General features: G+C 48.8%; 4 protein-coding genes across 4 annotated transcripts; 1 reads left to right on the top strand and 3 right to left on the bottom strand.

The window, feature by feature from the left end:
- Positions 1–300: 300 nt before the first annotated feature.
- N7484_003204 (1-phosphatidylinositol-3-phosphate 5-kinase FAB1) lies at positions 301–7,873 on the bottom strand (the record flags this gene model as incomplete). Its single annotated transcript, XM_057113624.1, has 2 exons — positions 301–406; positions 465–7,873. 2 exons carry the CDS (start codon positions 7,871–7,873, stop codon positions 301–303), a joined length of 7,515 nt encoding a protein of 2,504 aa, XP_056973764.1.
- A 423-nt stretch (positions 7,874–8,296) lies between these two features.
- Positions 8,297–12,370, top strand: N7484_003203 (uncharacterized protein; the record flags this gene model as incomplete). The annotated part of the gene is made up of 2 exons (XM_057113623.1): positions 8,297–8,458; positions 8,519–12,370. 2 exons carry the CDS (start codon positions 8,297–8,299, stop codon positions 12,368–12,370), a joined length of 4,014 nt encoding a protein of 1,337 aa, XP_056973763.1.
- A 966-nt stretch (positions 12,371–13,336) lies between these two features.
- On the bottom strand, positions 13,337–14,418 carry N7484_003202 (SUR7/PalI family protein; the record flags this gene model as incomplete). The annotated part of the gene is made up of 2 exons (XM_057113622.1): positions 13,337–14,218; positions 14,281–14,418. 2 exons carry the CDS (start codon positions 14,416–14,418, stop codon positions 13,337–13,339), a joined length of 1,020 nt encoding a protein of 339 aa, XP_056973762.1.
- A 1,547-nt stretch (positions 14,419–15,965) lies between these two features.
- Positions 15,966–17,244, bottom strand: N7484_003201 (glycoside hydrolase family 5 protein; the record flags this gene model as incomplete). Its single annotated transcript, XM_057113621.1, has 6 exons — positions 15,966–16,495; positions 16,546–16,643; positions 16,710–16,774; positions 16,832–16,984; positions 17,043–17,101; positions 17,157–17,244. The coding sequence occupies 6 exons, from the start codon at positions 17,242–17,244 to the stop codon at positions 15,966–15,968; spliced, it is 993 nt and encodes a 330-aa protein (XP_056973761.1).
- Positions 17,245–19,626: the final 2,382 nt, after the last annotated feature.

Raw genomic sequence — 19,626 nt, 5'->3', positions numbered from 1 at the left:
TGTTTGGAGTGTAGAAAGTTGCAGTATGTCAGAATTATATCCTAAAATGATTGCATGTGGCTCAAAATCATTGGCTAAGCCTTTGCAGTATCCGGCCCAGCAGTACATGTGTAATGCCTCTATTGTACATATCCACGTCAAGGCGCTAGAAAGGAACGGATGTGATATCTCAAGACACCAGTCTTGGACGTTCAAATGTCATCAAATCATCAATCATAATGTGCAAGAAAGCAAAGTAAGGGAAAAAAAAACAAGAAGGTGAAGCTCGTGTATAGGGGAAGATTTTGTGGCTGTTCATCTCTAGGTGCTGTTTTCAGCATTCTCATCCATGTCCAACTCGGTGACATTGGACACCTCGCCCTGAGGGTATCGGTACATTGCACTGGGTTGTAATTGATGCCAACAACTGAGACTCAAATTAGCACTCAATTCATAGAAAAGCAGAAATTGGAGTTCAGACTTACCTCGGAGCTTGGAGGACGTATCGAGCCATCGCCTCTCGGAACCGACTTTTATACTCTCGGGGGCTGGTTACAGTCGGACGATTGCGACCCCCACCAGCAAAGCCACGATCTTTGATCCACGACTCAAGTTTCTTGTCCCAGGTGTACGTACGAATGCAGTCGATGATGCCCACAACTAATTCACTGCGCTTGTCATCAATGGCAATCATAAGCGAATAGTCCATAACATCCTGGCGGCCGAGGAAAAGGGTGTCGTTCCACACGCTCTGGGAAAGTAACTTTTTAGAGTGCTCACGCGAGAATAAAGGCGTCTCGTAGATGAAATCCACCATGTTCTCATCTAGGAGCACCTCGTCCCGTTCTCCGGTGCTCTCAACCTTCCGATTGCGCATGGAACCCTTGAGGTCGAAGATACGGTTTGGCTTTCGATCGTAAAACAAGTTCTCCATCAATAGCAAGAACCAATTGAACTCTATTCCAGTGACAGGGTTCTTGATGATAACCTGATAGAAGCCAAACATTTTGGCAATGGCCGAGGGTAACTCGTGAAACAAGGCCTCAGACATGATTTGAAAATAGGCCGGGGCGAACTTGAGAAAGGCCTGGGTCTCCACGGGAGAGAGAGACTTGAGAATGAAACGGTCATCGAGCGTTTTCAGGAACAATGACTTAGTTTTGCCACCTTTGGAGTCCCACTTCGCACATCGAGACAGTGATTCTACAATGCGATCAGCAACGCCACATTTTTTGCGAAGCGCATCAAATTGCTCCGCATAAAACACCTTGCAAAGCATTTTGGCTTGGCCCTCTTGGAATTGGTATTTCAAATGGGTACCGGTTGGCCGCAAAAGGGCGTGCTCAACTCGCGCCTCGTTGGCGACTTCGGGGTCATTCTCGGGGTTTGAGACATGCTCCTCAATCTCATACCGTTTCTGAATGCTAGCCAATTTCTCTTTGTAGTCAGATGAGTCCAGTGCAAATGCAACGAGGGAGCTCGGCTCATCCTCGCGTACAATGATATCGCAGTCGGCAAAAACATGGTCCATAACACTAAGAGGGTAATCAAGAGCAGCCCATCCGCTGGCAGAGCGCTCGGACCAGAAATTGGTCAACATCTTCAAAAGGGTTGTCCGTTCGTGTTTGGCCAGATCTTTGAAATCCATCGAATCATCTTCAGGGACCATTTTTGTATCTTCTTGTGAATCAACAGGATGAAGATCTTCGGCTGTGGCTCGCTCTTCATCGCTGGGGCTCTCCTCTAACTCGGTCTCAGACATGATTTGAGAGTCAGATCGGAATATACCCCCAGATTCGAAAGAATCAGGAGGCGTTTCTTGGGTATCGGCTTTCGAGGAAGGCTCTTCGGGGGCGATTTGATCAGCAAAACCCTCACTCATGCGACTTGAATCCTCCATTGGAAGCTGCGGTACCGATGGTAGAGAATCTTCTCCATCGACCGGGGGTTCACGTTCCTCTACGGCCTCTCGGACATTTCTATAAACCTCCACGATAGGTTTTGAGGACGCCAGTGGGAATGCACGTGATTGCGTGCTCTGAGCAGCTCGTTGTCGCCTTTCCTTCTGTCTCTCTTTTTCAAACTCACGACTCAGTTGTTCAAAGTGCCTAGCGAGGCTGGAAACGCGAGAGTGGTTCCGCCCTTTTGGCGTAGATCGCGGTATCAGAGAGTGCCCCGCAGTAAAACGACCATTTTTGAGAGCTGTAAGGCCGAGGCGTTCTGTGAACTTTTTCTCCGCTGTTTTGGTGGAGTCGCTTCGAATGTCAACCGAGTTATTGGATGAACTTGTCTTCATTCCCCCCAATGAAGAACTACCAATGGACTTGTCTCTGAGAAGGTGCGCGGGCTGAGACTGAGCACGCATCAATGGGGGAGAGCGTGCTTTTCCAGCTCGCCTGAAAGCGCCTTCAGTCAGCCTTGGAATGGCCGATGGCCTATTGGGTGGGGTGCTTGGTGAAGAAGGCACACAGCCGTCCTTGGATTTATTGATTTCATGAGAGGGCCGTGTTGATTTTGGCGACAGCGATGGCGGTGAAGCATCATTCAGTGGACCTTCATCACCGTTGGCTTCATGGAGGATTTCTACCGTATCAGGGCTGGTCAAAGAACGACCAAGAGGCGGCGTGTTCGGATCAGGGGGTGATCGACTAGATTGGTCAGAAGGCACGGCTAGGTCGAGATGTCGAACTTCCTCTTTCGAAACAGCTTCATCTTGGGGAGAGGATCTGTTGCTATTGACAGCATCTGCACCCAATAATGCAGCTTCGTCGGCAGGTGCCGAAGGTAAGGGAGGCAATTCAATGTTCTCCGTTACTTCCTCCCGGTGTTTCTTGCCCGCATGCTCTTCCACTACGGAGACCAGGACATTTTGAGCCTTCTCTGGAGAGAGCGTCATACGACGCAACATCCTTGGCTTTTCATTTTCTTGGGTGTTCTCGTCTCCCAAATCAGTTGGAGTGTGCGAGGAATCATCTGGGGCCACGGACGTGGCGTCTTTATCAAGGAATATTTTCTTCAGCTGCAGGGTCGCAAGCCGCTTAATATCCTTCTCTGATGGGAAGAAGCTCTGCTCAAACTCAGCAAAGGTGGTGTCCCATTCAACCACTTTCTCTTGCACCGACCGAAGGACTTCATTCAGTGGTATGATTTCCCAGTAACGAGAACCACTGTATTTGTCTTGTAGTAGCCGAATCAGAGCAGCTTGGTGCTCGTTTGCTTTCTTGACTAGACGATCAATTTCTTTCTTACACTCGTCGAGTAACTCTGGAACCACACTTTGGACATTGATGCCCTTCAAACGTGCATGAACGGACATCATGAATCTGCTCAAACGTCTCTCGGTCCGCAGATAGACTTCGTTCCTAAGCTTCAAATCATTGTCCACTTTCCAGGTTACTCGCGGCCGAGGGACAATGACCTCCAGTAGATGAATAGTATCGTACTGAATACGGAGCGCAAGGTCTTTGAATCCAAAATAGCGCAGATGATCTCGCTGCAGATCGTGAGGGCATACTCCAGCCCGGGCATGTAAATTCCTTCCCCAAAAGGATACTTCCAAGTATTTGCCAAATGAATATTTCCATGTATTCTCTGACATCGGTGTGACTTGAGTCTCATGTCCACATATTTTGCAGCAACTCCACATGAGCACTGTGTCTTGCATACCCCGGAGTTTGGATGGATAGGGCTGAACAAGAACGCTGATCTGTGCGTCACCGTGGACGTATTGGCGATGATGCTCAAACATGCGTTTCTCACATCCATTAGCTACGCAGACGGCATTCGCTGTATGACATAATTCTTCGACGTATTGGCCAATAGTGCAGTCGGGTTCGAATATTGCTTCGTCCCCATGCTCGTTGTAAAATTCCAAAGCAAAGGTGTCAGGCCCGGAACAAGGAATCGAAGTTGTGGTGCACACAAGACTATAGAGAACAACGATGTTCTGATGAGCGTACGGATCAAACATGTTGGAGCATCCCGACACATATGCCTCCCATTGACGTTTTTGCGTCTGATAATGGTAGAGGACTCTGTCGTATTCCGCATCATGAGCTGCACGTAGTACCTCTTTGACCTGCGGAGGAGCATTGCGAGGAGATTCGTGTACCATCTCAGGAGTGATAAGGATAAACTTCTGCGGCTTCGCAGGCATCTCTTCAACACCTTGTCCTGAACTTCCATCTTGATCACGAAGCTGCTTCAAGTAGGCTAGTCGTCGCTCCATTTCTCTGGTGCGCATGAGCAGATAAGGGGGTTCAAATTTGACAAAAGGCGATGCTGACAAAATCTTTGTTTTGTGATCATGAACCATATCGTCGAAGTATGTCGGCATCGGAACATCATCCGGGACGTCGGCAGTAGCATCGGTGGTCGCTGGCACTTTACTTCCCAAATCCTCGGTAGACTTTTCGACCACGGTAGTCGGTGAAAGCGTTTCTGTAACAGGCAAGTTGCCCTGCGACTCGACAACATGGCAGTGGCCTGGATCCGCCGGCTCGTTTGTCACTTGCTTCACATCATCGATAAATGACGTCGGAAGCTTTGCAAATTCATCTCTCATCACACAAGTCTCAAGTCGCAGATTGTACACAACATAGACCATAAACTCTGTAATCTCTTTCACTTTCCTCAAGACTTCTTCGTCCCCACCCCGTAAAACGATTGTGCACCCAAGTTCCTTTGGACAGCCGGAGATGTACATGTATGTCTTCTTACGGCCGGAATGGACATAAGTTTTCACATCGAAGCTGATACAGTCGCTACGCAAGGCGGTAGTCAAAAGCCTGTCCATGGACGTCACAATTCTTGTTTGAGTACAACGTGATACAGCCTCAAGAACAGATGCTTTCACGTTGTATGCAACTGCAATTCCGGCCTGTTCAAGAAGACCGAGCGCTAACCCCGAGACATTATTCTCAACCAGTAGAAGGTTCGGGCGTAAGGCTGCAATTCGGCTAACAAGGTTTTCAAGGAATTCACGTTCCTGTCGAATAACGGGCTCAAGGCTCATAAAGTGATGTTGTTGACGCGCATATTCAAGAGGAAATGTTATGATCAAGATGTTCGGACGTAAAATGGTCCTGGGCATGCTCTTCAGCGCCAGGTTCTTGCTGAACACTAAACCCGAGACATAGGATGTATCCCCAGGCCGGCCACCTGGAATCTTCTTCAATTTGACATAGTGGCGAATATCCATGTCGTCTCCATGCTGAACATCGGGGTCCACCTCATCGGCTGCTTTCAAAAGAATTGGCATCAAAGCATTCTCCCAACTGTCAACATTTGGTACCGAAGACATATCCAGTAGCTGCCGTAAAAGCCTGCGTACGTGTTCCAAGCTAGCCTTATTGAGCTCAACTGGTGGCGCTTCCACTCCTCTCATTGACGAGCTTCTGGTTTGCTTAAATCCAGTCTGGCTCGAGGCAACAGGAAGCGTACCTCCGACAGGAAGATCATGAAGAAAAGTGTCTCTGGAAGTTCTAGGAGATTGACGATGAACACTGCTTGCGACACTCAAGTTTCGACGACGAGAGGAGCGCGGCAAGTTCACTGCTCTCGAACTGCTTAGGCTGACCTCATCTGCATCTCGGCCAGGCTGATTGATACTAGGAACGTTTCGATCGCCAAATGCAGATCTTCCCTTCTTCATGGCTGCAAGCAAACCACCGAAAGGGACTCGTTCACTGTCACCGCCACTCTTTGAGAATTGGCTTTCTGAAACGGCTGCCAGCAGACTTGGTTGCTCATCACCACTTGACGCATCATCTGAAAGATATTGAGCCAAATCCGGGTCAATAATGTTGTCTTTATGAAAGGCAGGCAGACGAGACTCTGTGCTGAAGTCATCTGCGTGACGACGTTGAAAGGGGGCACGGTCATCGTGATATGGCTTGAAACTCCGAATATACTGCTGGCGCGAGTGATGGCGTTTGTGACCCATTGAATGAGGCCTTCCACCCAGTGAAGACCTGAGAGATCGAGACGAGGTAGGTCTTACCAAAGGACGGTCAGAATTGATTTCCAGAACAGCTGAGCGGCCCTCACCTGCTCGTCGTGTCGCTGGAATGGCCATAGTTGGAGTTCTGAGAACATGGTCAATGGATTGAGATATCACCGACGAAGAGTCATCATCGTCTGCAAATGGGCGAGCACTGTTGCCGCCCCAACTTAGCTCCGAGACCCGGGGATTCATCATAATGGGACTTTGTTCGCTGTCAGAGAGCTCAGATGAGTCATCATCATGCGCATTGATCATTGCCTCACAGGGCTTGCAAACCCGTATAGAACCGGGTTGTCCGAATCGGGTTCCGGGTATGATGAGTGTGCATTTCGAATCAAAGATTTGGCCACAGGTACGGCAGTGGTGCTTTCTGCGGAAAGTCGTGAACGGTTCCCCACAATGAAAACAATCCTTAGCATTTTCATCACGCATCCAGAAATCTTTGCTAAGTAATTTGCTTCCCAGCTGTGATAGCATTCCGTCTCGGTGCCATGCTTCACGACGATCACGAGGGGCTTGACCTGTGGCCCGCCCAACTTTGGTATTCAAAGGTGGCAAAGACGCAACTGTGGTGGTTGTCTCCGCAGTAGATGCCCGCGAAATCCCATATCCAGGCAATCGATTACTTGGCGGAAGTGGCTTCGACTTTTCACTAGGGCTTGTAGCAGAAGGAGCTTTTGGCAGCTCAGTTCCTTCGGTGCCCTCATTAGGTATGGAAGTGATGCTATCTGATCCTGAGCTACTATCCGGAGCAGCAACTTTGGTATGAAAGTTTGATGCCAAGGGAGTCTTCGAGTCGTCGTAGACAAAAGACATGCGCGAGTTCGACCTGCTTTCTTGAGCCTGAGACACATTTTCTGGAATCGACTCAGCATGCTTTAAACTTCGTGAAGCAATCGTCTGAGAGTTATTTTCTGCTAGTCTCGGTTGATCTCCAGACACCGACTTTCTGTGCGGAACATCCGAGGCTTTGTTGGTCGGCGTAAGGGGTCCACTTCTTTCTAAGCCATTTTGCTCTTCTTGAGTGCTCCCATGTGTCTTGATAGACAGTTCTGGTGAGTGCGAGAGGTTCTGGCTTAGCATAGAGGAGCTTTGACTCAAAGGCGGCTCTATGGGCCCATCCCCACTGCCAACGCTAGCAGATTCTGCATTTTTGAATCCCTGCTGAGGAGCATTGACGGAGCTACTTCTAGACGGTCGGTTTTGACCGAGGACATTCATATGAGTTTGGGTGATGGAAGGATCTGACGCGATCGAATTGCCAGTGGATTTAGTGAGTGGACCAATGTTGCCTTTGATTCCCGGGGAAGGAGAGATGGAGGCCTTGGAAGATACACTAGCGCTTTTGGAGGAAATCTTTGAGCCTTTCCCAGCGTTCAGTTGTGGTGCAGCTTCCTGGTTGATCTGAAAGTGTGTTGCCACCGGGGAATGAAGCCTTGAGCCTTGAGATGAGTTGGGATGCGACGGTTGATGATCGCCCGAACTAGCAGCTAGATCAGATATCGACTTGTTCATCGAGCGCTCTGAAGTCGGGCTCTTGATCGCAGGCGTTGCTGTCGCACTTCTGTCCGTAGATCTTGTTCCACCGCTCACGATTCCCCCAACCGAGGTTCTGAAACGGCTATATAACCCACTTAGTCCTCCTTGTAGCTCTTCCGAAAGCCCCTTCTCATCTATTGCTGATGCTGGTGCAGGTGGTGTAGTAAATTCATTGAAAAGCGTCAACGAGTCGGATTGGTACGCCGCGGTGTGGATCTGGTCAAGAGCTGCATTCTTGTTTTCTCGTTCGGTCTGAGTTGTGGCCATAGATGCTCGTGATCCGCGTCGTCCAAGCGAATGAAGCCCGGACGGCGCAGACGGGCCTGGTATCTCATGCGACTTCGGCTCCATGGGTGACTTTGTTTATTGCAGGTTGGGCTGACAGCTCGTGGGTCGTCCCCGCAGAGAAAAAGTGTGGCTAGAAGCCAGTCATACGAGCCGGGGACAGCAAGAAAGCTCGAGGAAAAGCATAATACCAAGTCCAGTGAAGCTTGACGTCTTTAAAGTCTGTGTAAAGAAAAATGAAAGAGATAAGAGTAAGAACAAAAGCCGGGAACTTTCGATCGCCCTTTCTCTCCGCACTCTAATGTTCGCCCAATGACGTGGTGAGGCTGAGTCAGCGGAGCGCGTCGCGTCTTATCGTTATCGGTGGATTTTGGTGATATGCGCTCCTGATGAACTTGAACTTTTGCGCTTAAACAACACCGTCCATTGCTACGGCTTTACTCGTTTGGATATGAATTTGATAAACTGGCATCAAGTCGCAATCGCATAATGACTTCAGAATCCTCATGGATCTCATCATTCATCCAGCAGGTGCTGCGAGTGTACCTGGGCCAGACCACACAGGACGATATTGAGGTGGAAGAAAATGGGACCAGCCTGATTCTCAGATGTCGAAGATACGATCATGTTCATACAGCAATTGTAGCAGATGTATGTTTATCTCTAGTGGCCTCAAGATTCAGTAGGTGCTGACAATTTTCGACTTGCCAGTGGGGTATGGGACCCTCCGATGACGAAGCAGTTTTGATGGATTCAGAGCTCCAAATCGACGCCATCATTTCGAAAGCTCTATTGCCTGTGTGCAAGCCTAATCCCGAGACTCCATACCCGATCCCCACCAATCCCAAAAAGTATTCGATAAAGCTTCTGGACTTTCGGCTAGTCTTACACACCGCAGCATATCAAGCCAATGCTCACCTTCTGGTCAATGATTTCCAAGTCGAGTGGGATGGTGGACCTAAAACATTTCAAAACAAGAAGAAAATCCGCAAAAATAGGGATGTCAGGGTTTTGTTGGACGCGGCGTCCAAAAAGGCTAAAGACTTGTTCAAAACCTCTAGCTCCTCCATGTCAAAAAACACAGCAGCAGGATTATCTGGACCTACGCCGAATGGTTCGGATCGCAATCCCTTGGATGGGGATATGCAGTCGCAGCAGCTTTTCTCCCAGGTCCCTCGTGATCCGCCTCGTGATCCCAATCACTCAGAAAACGAATCCAACGCAGAGACTCCTTACTCGTTTGGAGCAATTGAGCTGCTTAGGCATCTTCAGCCCAGATCTCTCCCGGATTCAAAGAGATACTCGCTGCAGACTACCAAAGGCCAAACAGTACCGACTGAGCTGGAGGTGAAAAAGTCGCGTGGGGATATTATCGATACCCGAGTGGATACGCGGCAAACCATCGCCAAGCCAATCTCGAAGGCTGGAAATGGCTCAGCTTGGAGCCCGGTGGCCACGTCGTCAATCGGAAACCACTCTGCAAGTCAAAGTTCTATAGATTCTCAATCTAGGGACGAGATTGGCCTGCATAAAAGTCCAGGTGCCCATGGCTCTCCGATGCCAAATCAGGTACAGGACAAGAATCTATCACCTGCACAAAATCTAATGCAACCCCCTCTCAAGAAGCGTCAACGGGAAAGCTTGGGTACCCAATCCAAAACAGGCGATGAGGACGACAGCCATGAGCCAAGGGAAGATATTCCGTCTACCAAGAGGCAGCGCATCGGTACCCCAACAGAACCATCGACGCATATCCTGGAGATTCAAAGCAAAAATTTGGCCACAGAGACAACAAACTTGTCCCATATTGGAACCGAGAAGCCGGTCACGATTGTCCCTTCTCACAATGCCGTGGTGCCCCGGTCAAATCCATGGAAAGGGATTCAACGTATCAGGGCACATGATGTTACGATCCCACAAGACCAACGAGAGCTTCTTGACAGTGATAAATTATGCTGGGTTCCACCCCGCCCGAATGAACCTATGCCGAAAGGGCATGTACCGCCCTCGCTACTGAAGACATGGAATAATGCTGTTGAGCGGCGTCATCATGGGACCGGAGGACATGAAGTTCTCGCACAAAGGCCCACCACCCCAACCCAGGATAGCGACGCCTCCTCCGTTTCCAGTGCCTCGACGGAGAATTATGACTCGGAATGGAACTCGTCTCCGGAGCCCCCTCTTCGCTTCCGTCAAAATGAACTTCCTCCTTCTAGTCCTGTGACTCGGCCGATCCAGAGGAAAAAGCCAAGTTCTAGTCCCATTCATAGCAATGCCCCCAGGCAGTCACTGAAGAAAGATCCTTTCAAGGGTGCCAATTCTGCTCCAAATGTAGTCGAGGAAGACAGCAACGAAGACCAAGATCTTCCTGATACTCATACATCTGAGAAGTTTCAGTTTGAGGTGCAAAGAGAAAGTCAAGACAGAGCAATGTCCAGGACTCCATTTGCTCACCAGGCCCCCTCCAAAAATGAGGAAATGAACGACCGACCCCTCTCGCAACCATCAGCAGCGCCAAATCAAGAAACATTTTCGAAATCATCATTGCCTTCCGTTGATCCAAAGCCCTTTCTGGGTGCGCAAGAAGACGATTCAGATGACGAGTCTGTAATGGACACGTCCGTGCCTTTTGCACTCGGCGAAAACATTCCAGATCCTACACAGTCCAGTCAGGTGGAAGAGGAACTGGTAAGCTCAGGTCCATCACTCCCCGGTACGAACACGGAGTCTGTACAGGTTGAAGTTACTCCAATGCTTGGAAGCAACCGGCTGCATCACAGTTCAAATCCAGAGCCAAATGAACGCGGACTTCCAAACTTGAACCTTTCCTCTTCTCAGATTCACAAAACATCCTCTCAATCCCGTATTCTGGACACATATCCTTTTCATGCAAGCCATGGACACAGCCAGTCTTCTCTCGAAGCCTCGACTTCCTCTGGAAAAGACCAAGAAAAGTCATTCACGGTGGATGTCCCAGGGACTCAGCTACCAGCCAGCAGCATGGCTTCGCAGTGGAAATCACAACAGCAATCACAAAACCACTCAGATAGTTCCCAGGCATATGTCGTACTCGATTCCTCAGGGCCAGCCCAACGCCACCAGGACTTTCCTATTTCTGCATCTCAGCCTTCACCCATTGAGTTTACGGGCCGTCGCGAACCCGGCGAGTCTCAGGAAAATGAGTCATCGCAAGATCCCACGGGAAGAACACATGCTCCCAGCGAGCCCAGAGTTTCTTCTCAGGCCAGTACATCCCTCCTCCCACCCCAAGTCGAACATGATCCAGTCATTGAAAGGGATCAAGCTTCGCATGGAGACTCGAATGAAAATCCGCCAGGCACCGCAGACAACGATGTCAAAAATCCTAACACTCATGAGTCTTCCTGGATAGCTCGCCGGCAGAGCTTTGTCACAAATACAGAGGCGTATTCTGAGGCCCAAGAAGTGTACAGAAAGTTCTGCAATGACTACCCATCCTACTCTGGTGACTTCGAACATTTTACCAAGCTGTGTGGGATGTTACACGCCGTGCGTCAACAAGGCAAGCTGCACAAGTCGTTTCTGTGGGATGATTTTATCATGATGCATCTCACAAATTATCCGCGATACCTTGAAAAGAACGCGTCAGAGGATTCTAAGACGCTTAGTTATGAGGACTATTTCTTGGAGAACTTTTCACGGCCTTTCTCCAGGAAACGCAATTTGACAGCGCGTGGCATAGAATTTGCAGCATCGCAAATCACTCCCGATGAAACAAATCTTGCATTTGCGAACGGATCGCAACATTCAGGCCCGACTCATACTCAGGGTCCTGATCCAAATGTCTCCTTTACAGGCAGTTTGGTGGAAAGGTTTACAGATCTTCACGCCGATTCCCTCGATGCCCCTTCTCCAGATGTCGCTTCTACCAAATCCCCTCGCCGTAACCTCTCGTCGAGCACATTCCATGAGGAAACCAAGCGCGAGAGGCCTGCATTAGACCGCATTATGATCAACAGCAACCAGGATGTCTGTCATGAATATTCCAACCCTCATGTTTCAACCTTGGAGTCAAACAGACACCAATCCACACAGGCTCAGCCCCAAAGCTCGACCGCCCCAACTGAAGCAGACGCGGAAGATATCGACATGGAAATTCCCGAGACTGACCCGGAGGACGCTGACCAAGATGAGGACGCCGATCAAGATGAGGACGCCGATCAAGATGAGGACGCCGATCAAGATGAGGACACCCTTCACGAAACGGCTAGTGTTGAACTAGGCGACGAAACGTTTGTTACAAGCAGGGCTGCGTCCGATACAGAGGACAATCCTACACAGGGCATCCCCGCCGAAACAATCCCAGCCTCTCCAGAAGTTTCTGAGCCCGAAAGCGACGACGAGAACTGGTTCCTCTCGCTTCAACATATCCGTCCTAAAGGTCCGGTTTGGTCTGATGGTCCAACGGAGTTCAAGCGTTGGGCAGAAGCAGACATGAATGTGAAGGCTGACCGAATACGTCGTGGAGGCGCTAAGATTCTTCTTGACGAGAAAGGCGTGATTCGACGCCCAATCCACCGTTGACGGAACATATCATCATTTCATTTGCTGCATTGATTGCAAGCATTGTTATTTTCTTTTGTTGGGGTGATAAATGATGAGTTACGCAGCAGGACTACATTTCCCCTTAATTTCGACTGTACATTATTATTCTCAATATCCAACCATAAGCACAATGGAACTTATCATCTATCCACGATTGATCCTAGGCCCTCCTTAATTAACCTAAAAGTCAAGATCAAATAAAAGCACATGATCAAGACTATCCACCATCAGCCGCACGGCACTAATCCAATCAACCCCAGGAATCTTCCCTGTACGCAAGCCTCGTATTCATTTCGCATCACTTTCTGTTTTGAGTCTCATCAGGTCCCACTTCACACACTAGTTCACTTAAACAGCCCCCAGAAGCGCGGAGCCTGCCATTTCCCATAATAAGTAAATAGTTCCGCTAGTGCGGGTCCACTATGGAATACATGATCAGTGGGGATTATTTGAAAAATCAAAGCCTTATTTATGGATACCTAAACTACGAGTAGTGCCTGATGTGCTTTTTTTTGTAGAAATCCAATGTCTTTGTAGACTATTTCGGTCCCTTCCATTTCTTTCAGGGGTAATCCAAAGCTAAGACTTTTGGCTTCCTTGGCCAAGGGACGGAATGTTTGATGTTTACAGTTTCAGGCGGGGAAATTGATGGAGATTAAAGTTTCAGGAAATGAAGTGGATATTTTCAATGAATTTTCGTGAATTGCTGACGAATTCATTCGCAATAGTCGAGACTAGGTCATGAGAAACCATATACAATACAAAATTGGAATGCAAACAGAAGCGCGGTGCGCTGTAAAGACATAAGTCATCAAAAAGGAAATCGTCAAATGCCGGAGGCAAAAAAGAGAAAGCCAATCCCAAAGGAAACAGCCAATTGAACGCCAAGGTATCACCGATCTAAGAACGCTCCATAGGAAATGTTTTTGGTCTCATAAGTGTCACTTAAGAGTGGCGGAAGGGCTCGTAAGGGCTAGCATGATGCTGCTGCTGGTTGGTCATGGGGTAGGAGTTAGGCGGGGGAGGAGGGTAAGAGGTAGGCTGCTGGTGGCCGAAGGGCTGGGCACCGGCACCGATAGGCTCGTAGGTGTAAGGAGCTTTCTCAGCGGTCAAACCGTTACCACGCATGCCCTTGTTCTTGTGATTGTAGGGAGAGCGGCCGGAGCAGCAGCAGACGCTGAAGACCCAGAAGATGGTAGCGGCGAGAGAGAAAGCAACGGCGAGCCAGGTAGCGGCGAAAATGTTCTTGCCCATGGACAACTCGATGCCGTAAGCCTTGAGGGTAGTGCCCAGGGTACTCTTGAAGACTGAGAACACAACAGTTGAGGTGATAGAGGCGGCTGCGGTGAAGATGAAGCCGGTGACTGCGAAGAGAGTGGTGACGCAGCTACCCCAGCGGCTGCAGATAGCGAAGATACCGACCAGGATTTCGAGGATGGTGACGGCGAAGGCGATCACGTAGGCGATGAACATCCACTTGGAGACGGCCTTGTAGATCTTCATGACCTTGTTGTAGTCGTCGGGCAGCAAATCCGAGACGTCGGAGCTAGACAGGCCCCAGACGGAGACCGGGTCGAAATAGAACTCAGATTTAGGGCTGGAGCAGTAGGTGGTGTTGTAGTTCTTGTTGTTGATTTGACCATCGCAGTATCCCATGAGGCCGATATCGTAGTATTCCTTGATCAGGCTGTCCTCCTCGTTGCTGGCCAGCTCGTCGACCAGCGTCTTGACGTCAGACGAGCTAACACTGGTGATGTCGAACTCATTGAGAATATTCTCGATTTCAGTGGTTGTTTTTGTGCCATTGGTAAGGTTTGATAAATCGATCTAATGCAGCGAATATTTGTTAGCTGCGAACCCTTTGGATTGTGAGTGGAATCAATGCTTACCCGCATGAAGTAGATGTTGTTCAAGGTGCTGGAGCTAGCCTTGGTACATCCCAGACCGACGAAGATAATACAAATCAAAGTGGCTATCGTTAAGAGATAAGGCGTGATGATACACGCGACACGGCCGGCTTTTCCCATGATGAGGTATGGGGATTGTTAGATGTGGTGATAAGTGGGGGAGCCCTACAGGGAAGGAAGGATAAATCGCAAAATGGATAAGAGCTGGAAATGGGGGGGGGGGAAGGTGGCAGGTTTTAACCTTAGATGATCAGCGCCCAGAAAGTGTACAGCCTCTGTTGACTAGCAACGACGACTCCAGCCTCCCTGTAAGAGGCGCAGGGCCTGACCCACTGCCAATCAGAGATTGACGGGTCCCGAAAGTGGAGCGTTTTGGATTTTGCTCGCCACGTTGGGTTTCTATTCGTGTCAACGCTAGTCCTGTTTGGACCGCCCGGGTCGGATCCGTATTGAACCTTGGGAGAGTCCATCAACTATACACATCGGAGATGATGCATTTAGTCCTCGTTAGATGAGCTACAGCATACATGCAATAAGATAGATACGTTGTTCTCTTTTTCTAACCAAGAATTGCTCTTGAACTCTTTGGTCCCCCTGGTTAATCTATGCACAACACGAGAGTCACACTTACGTAGGCGGTCACTAGCCCCCAGGGACTTGCCTCGTCCCATGGTCGAGCGCAGGATCGGCATACTCCCCTGTCCAAGCCTCGTCATCCTCCCAGCCCTGTGAACTTGCATGATTCTTCGTATTCCAGACGGAGAAAATTGGAAATTTAAAATCGAAAAAGTATAAAAAAGTATAAGTGTAACGAAGTTAGCTTATTTTCTCAATAAATTCCGCCCCGAAAACCCCAGCTTGCGTAATAGTCCATCTGATCTTGTCTAGGCTTCTGCATTTAATCTCTTGGCGGGAATGCCGACTGCCGCGCCTCTCTCCACAACCACACACGTTTTCTGGGTCTTTGCTGATTTTTTCGGCATCCACATTCATTTAGTTTCTATATTTATTTTAAAATAAACTTTTCTGGGGCTTAGTATCCATGGCTACTGAGTAATTCCCGAACCTATGCATATCTTAGATCTGAGATTTTAGGCAGTTACATAGCGACTGCGCCGAACCTTGCGTGGACATCAGCCACGGCTATGACATAAACAATGCATACCCGCCAAGACTGATGCCGTGGCAGGCTTCTTCCATGCTTCCATGGATGGATCACAAATATCAACTGGCGAATTAGGCGGCTTCTGGGTTATAGCCAATTCGGGCTTAGCGTTGTTTATTGTACGTGCCGCACCGTGTTCCTACAAGTTCTCTCATCGTTCAGACTCTGACTATATCGAACAAATCTAGGATATTCTGATGAATCTGTACTTCCACCTGGCTCTACTAGTCGAGCTTGTAGATACTAGGCAGGTCTCTACTTGAACCATTGGCATCGGGCTTGCGATATATATCAAGTTGCTCAAGGCTACCGGATGGATAATGGTTACGTCTCCGGCACTACCCTAACACCCTCTGTAGCCCTAAAGAGCTCGCAGATACCAAGCAAACAGCCATATAGGTATTAGCCTCGTATACAATAGTACTATTTATATACACAGGCCACAGGCATCTTCCCAGCGCAGTATATCACCAGTTCCGCACGGCATCTCCACACTTGGGATCTACGCAAAATACGGCTCCAAGGTCGACATCATCCCCGTGTAAGCCACACCACTTGGCGGCTCAAGACTAAAGATATAATCACCCCACCACGGACCCGCAGCCCACCACAAAGCGCCTTTCCAAACCGCGGAGTTCTCCTCCATATAATTCAACATCCCCACAATCGCCTCCTCGCACACAGTGTTAACACCACCGGCGAATTCACCCAAGACCCCAACCTTGCCGTTATCGATAAGCCACTGCGTCGCAGACTCCACGCGCTCCTGACCAATTGTGCTTGAGACACAGGTGGCGCTGGTACCCGAACCATCTGAGTCGAGGTACTGGTGCATCTCGTAGACGATTTTGTTTTCAGGATCGGTGAGGTCAACCAGATTATCGTTGACCTCAGTCCAGGTCCAGGCGCCTGTGTAGGAATTGCCTTCGACGAAAATGTATTGACTTGTTGCACCTGCTGCACGGATACCGTTGATTGCGGCCTGATTGAGGTCGAGGACGAGGGTTTGGTCCATATCGTGGTATTCGTTGTCTGCGGATATAAACATGGGTAACCTCAGGTTTTGTGGTAGAGGGACTCACTGGTGTCAAAAATCACCAACGAATTTGACGCAAATTGAGCTGCAACATTTTGCCAAAATGTTTGGAAGTCCGATGTGCTTGTGATGATCGAGCCATAGCTTGTCAAGATGTCAGCCTGGGCGATATTTGAGTTTGCGCGCGGAAGTCAGTGGAGTTGGGCTTACTATCGACCAAAATTATGCGGGTCCAAAATTGCGTGCGCACCTGCTTCGGTAATGTAGTTCACGACCTATCTTAGTCAATCTCTAGTAGAACGGAGACTCGGGGGCCATGGGTAGCTGCGTACGTATGTCAAGTTGCTCAGATACTCCGCGTCAAAGGACCCTGTCATGGTAGTTGGGACTAGTCGCTCCATGAGAAATGTCACACGGAAGATGTTCATGCCATCGTCAATCAAAGTTTGGATGGCGCTTGTGCTGGGAAAAATATAGTCGGTTCCCTGTCATCGTTGATTAGAATCATAGATCACCAGGTATCTCGGTATATGTATAACTCACATAGACACCAGGAATATTGCCGGACCCAAACTCAGCGGAGGATTCACTGGCCCCGAACCCTACATAAGTCATCAATTTTGGAACATTTCTTGGCATCGTAGACTGAGCACTGACACTCGAACGAAGAAGATTTCTTCGCATTCTTCAGTGGTGAGGCTGCTACGCATGCGGCAGCCAAAAGAGCAAAGTAGCCGAATCTCATGTTGCCAATTCCCTGCAGATATTCAAAATGTAAACAAACACAATAGTATGTCCCAAACTTCAAATAACACTCTACTTCCACGCCAGGGAGACTCCACTTTATAAGTGAATGAGGCCAACGGATCGGAAACAATATCAACTAGCAGCATATCACTCCAAAAACCGCTAGCGCGTGGACGGAGTCGAAAAGAGACACGGAGCAGAGGTCATCCCGCCCACCCATGAAATACCAAATATGAAGGGGTAATACCCCACGCTGTCGATCCTCATATTTGCGGGGTCTTGGTATAAGAAAAACAACCTTGGGGAAAGAATCCCACCAAAGAAAAATGCCCAAAGCAAGCCAAGACTTGGTGTAGAACTTGGCCTGTTCCAGGATTCTTAGCCGAGTCCTATTCTGAAACGGAATTGACTGGCAATCTGTATACCCAAAACGACCCTGAGAATGGAAATTTCTCCGCAAAGCCGTCTCTAAGCTTTTTCTTCAGGGCCCAGGTTGGTTACTCGTTAGTTCCGGGTAGTAGCGCGTAGACGGGCCCGTGGCTTTTCGGGAATCGATCTGCGCCGAGCCGTGAAGGACATCAACCGGTGTCTTGGGTTTGACTTTGACCATGTATGCTACGTTAAAGTTTTTTTTGTCGGTGGTCCCTTGTAGAAGCCATAGGAATGATTTCATGTCGTTCATGTGCATCGTGATCGTGGTTGGACGAATATCGTCATGAAGTGAGATTCTACATAACAGATGGCTTGGTGAAAGTGATGTAATAGGTGAACTCAGTGGATGGGCTGATATTAAGCATGGCATCGGCAGGTTGAGCTGGTGGGTAGCCCGGGGTAGTCTTACCACGTGTAACAAGTGCGGTGAGTCTACAACCCCACCGGGGCATCTACCAGGATTGACCATGATGCCTTTATTCTGGGACAAAGTGTTAGCTACTACCTGCAGTATATGAATATTCCAGTTCCACTACCTATTAATGGCAGAGAATTGATCTATGTGCCATTTCCCTCAATGTACATTGATGATCTAACCCAACAAAGAACCACCGAGAGGTCTTCAGGTACACTAGCTTTGCCTCAAGAGTGGCTTTGTTTGTTCTTGTAGAATATTAGATATACCCATATAAATATTTACCTAAAGTAATATCCGAGTCTCGTTTCCGGTATCGATGGTTTGAAAATTCGGCACAGTTACATGTTTGATATATCGGCAGTAGGCAGGATAGAGTTTCGTCCAAGAATTCACCCTAGCAAATGCTCTCTCGGAAATATATACTCAGTTTTTGTACGATTGCAGGAAATATCGAGTGATAATTGGGCATATCCCTAGGTAGGAAGCTAGTTACTATCAATAGAGGTTGATTTCAGGTCTGGTGTGGTGCATATTAACTGTAAGAACGATACTGATAGGTCATTTTAAAGTCACCCGGGCATCGAAAATAATTTTTGGTTTCCAATGGTCCTGGTAATTATACGGGACATCAACTGTACAGCCCTCACAACCGCATGACCGATGGACCCGCAGACCGGAATGGGATGCCCCAATTAATGCAACAAGAGGTATGCCTGAATCATTCCTTCATGACGTTTGGAACTTATCGTGGATTTTGTGGCCAGGGGCTATACATTATCTCAAAGACCCCAGGTCAAAGGGGGATACTCCGTGAGCCGCAAGACTAGGACTAACAGCTGAGCATCCTCTTCGATCACGAAGCGACATGATCATCTCCCGATACTGTCTTCCAGTTTGACCGCAGGTCATAATCGCAGATCCTGAGCAAGAAGTTGTTAGAGCGGCAAAGTCCCTATCTTTAGGATGTTCAGGGATCAATCCAATGGAGAGCGCCAGCTCCAGGATTCTAGAAAGCATGTGAGACAAGTGAGACTCAAAAACGCCACATTCTTCATCGGTCTCCACTCTGGAGATGTGGCTGGGAGAATCAACAGGGTAACAGTGCAACAGGACACAAAGCTTATTCAAATGGAGAAAGTGCGATAGACGCGTCATGACGATCGAAGAGATTGCCCTTGCAGTCACCAGGTATTCCCCAGGTGTTCGACTGATGGTCTTTGCTGTGTTTAGCGTCCGACGGTGGTTCTTGGAACAGGATCTGCTTTCTCCCCCACCGATCCGCCAAATAAGCAGTGTTCTGGCATACCGAGCTCCCCACCGATCTTCGGGAACCCTTGGACTCGATGACTCGAGGTACATAGTACCTTGTGCCTCTCTCAAGCGAATTCTGACCCAACCAATGCAACGCTGTGAATCCATGATATAAGTCTTTACAGATGGGAGGTCCATGACATCAGACGGGGAACGATGACGTCGGCGATCGAACACCAAAAATGCAACCAAATCGCGCTCCAGCAGAATCAGCGCTAT

This window comes from Penicillium longicatenatum, assembly GCF_028827895.1.
Source record: "Penicillium longicatenatum strain IBT 33135 chromosome Unknown contig_2_segment0_segment0, whole genome shotgun sequence".
In the NCBI taxonomy this organism is placed as follows: domain Eukaryota; kingdom Fungi; phylum Ascomycota; class Eurotiomycetes; order Eurotiales; family Aspergillaceae; genus Penicillium; species Penicillium longicatenatum.
This window is presented reverse-complemented; position numbering and strand designations above follow the sequence as displayed.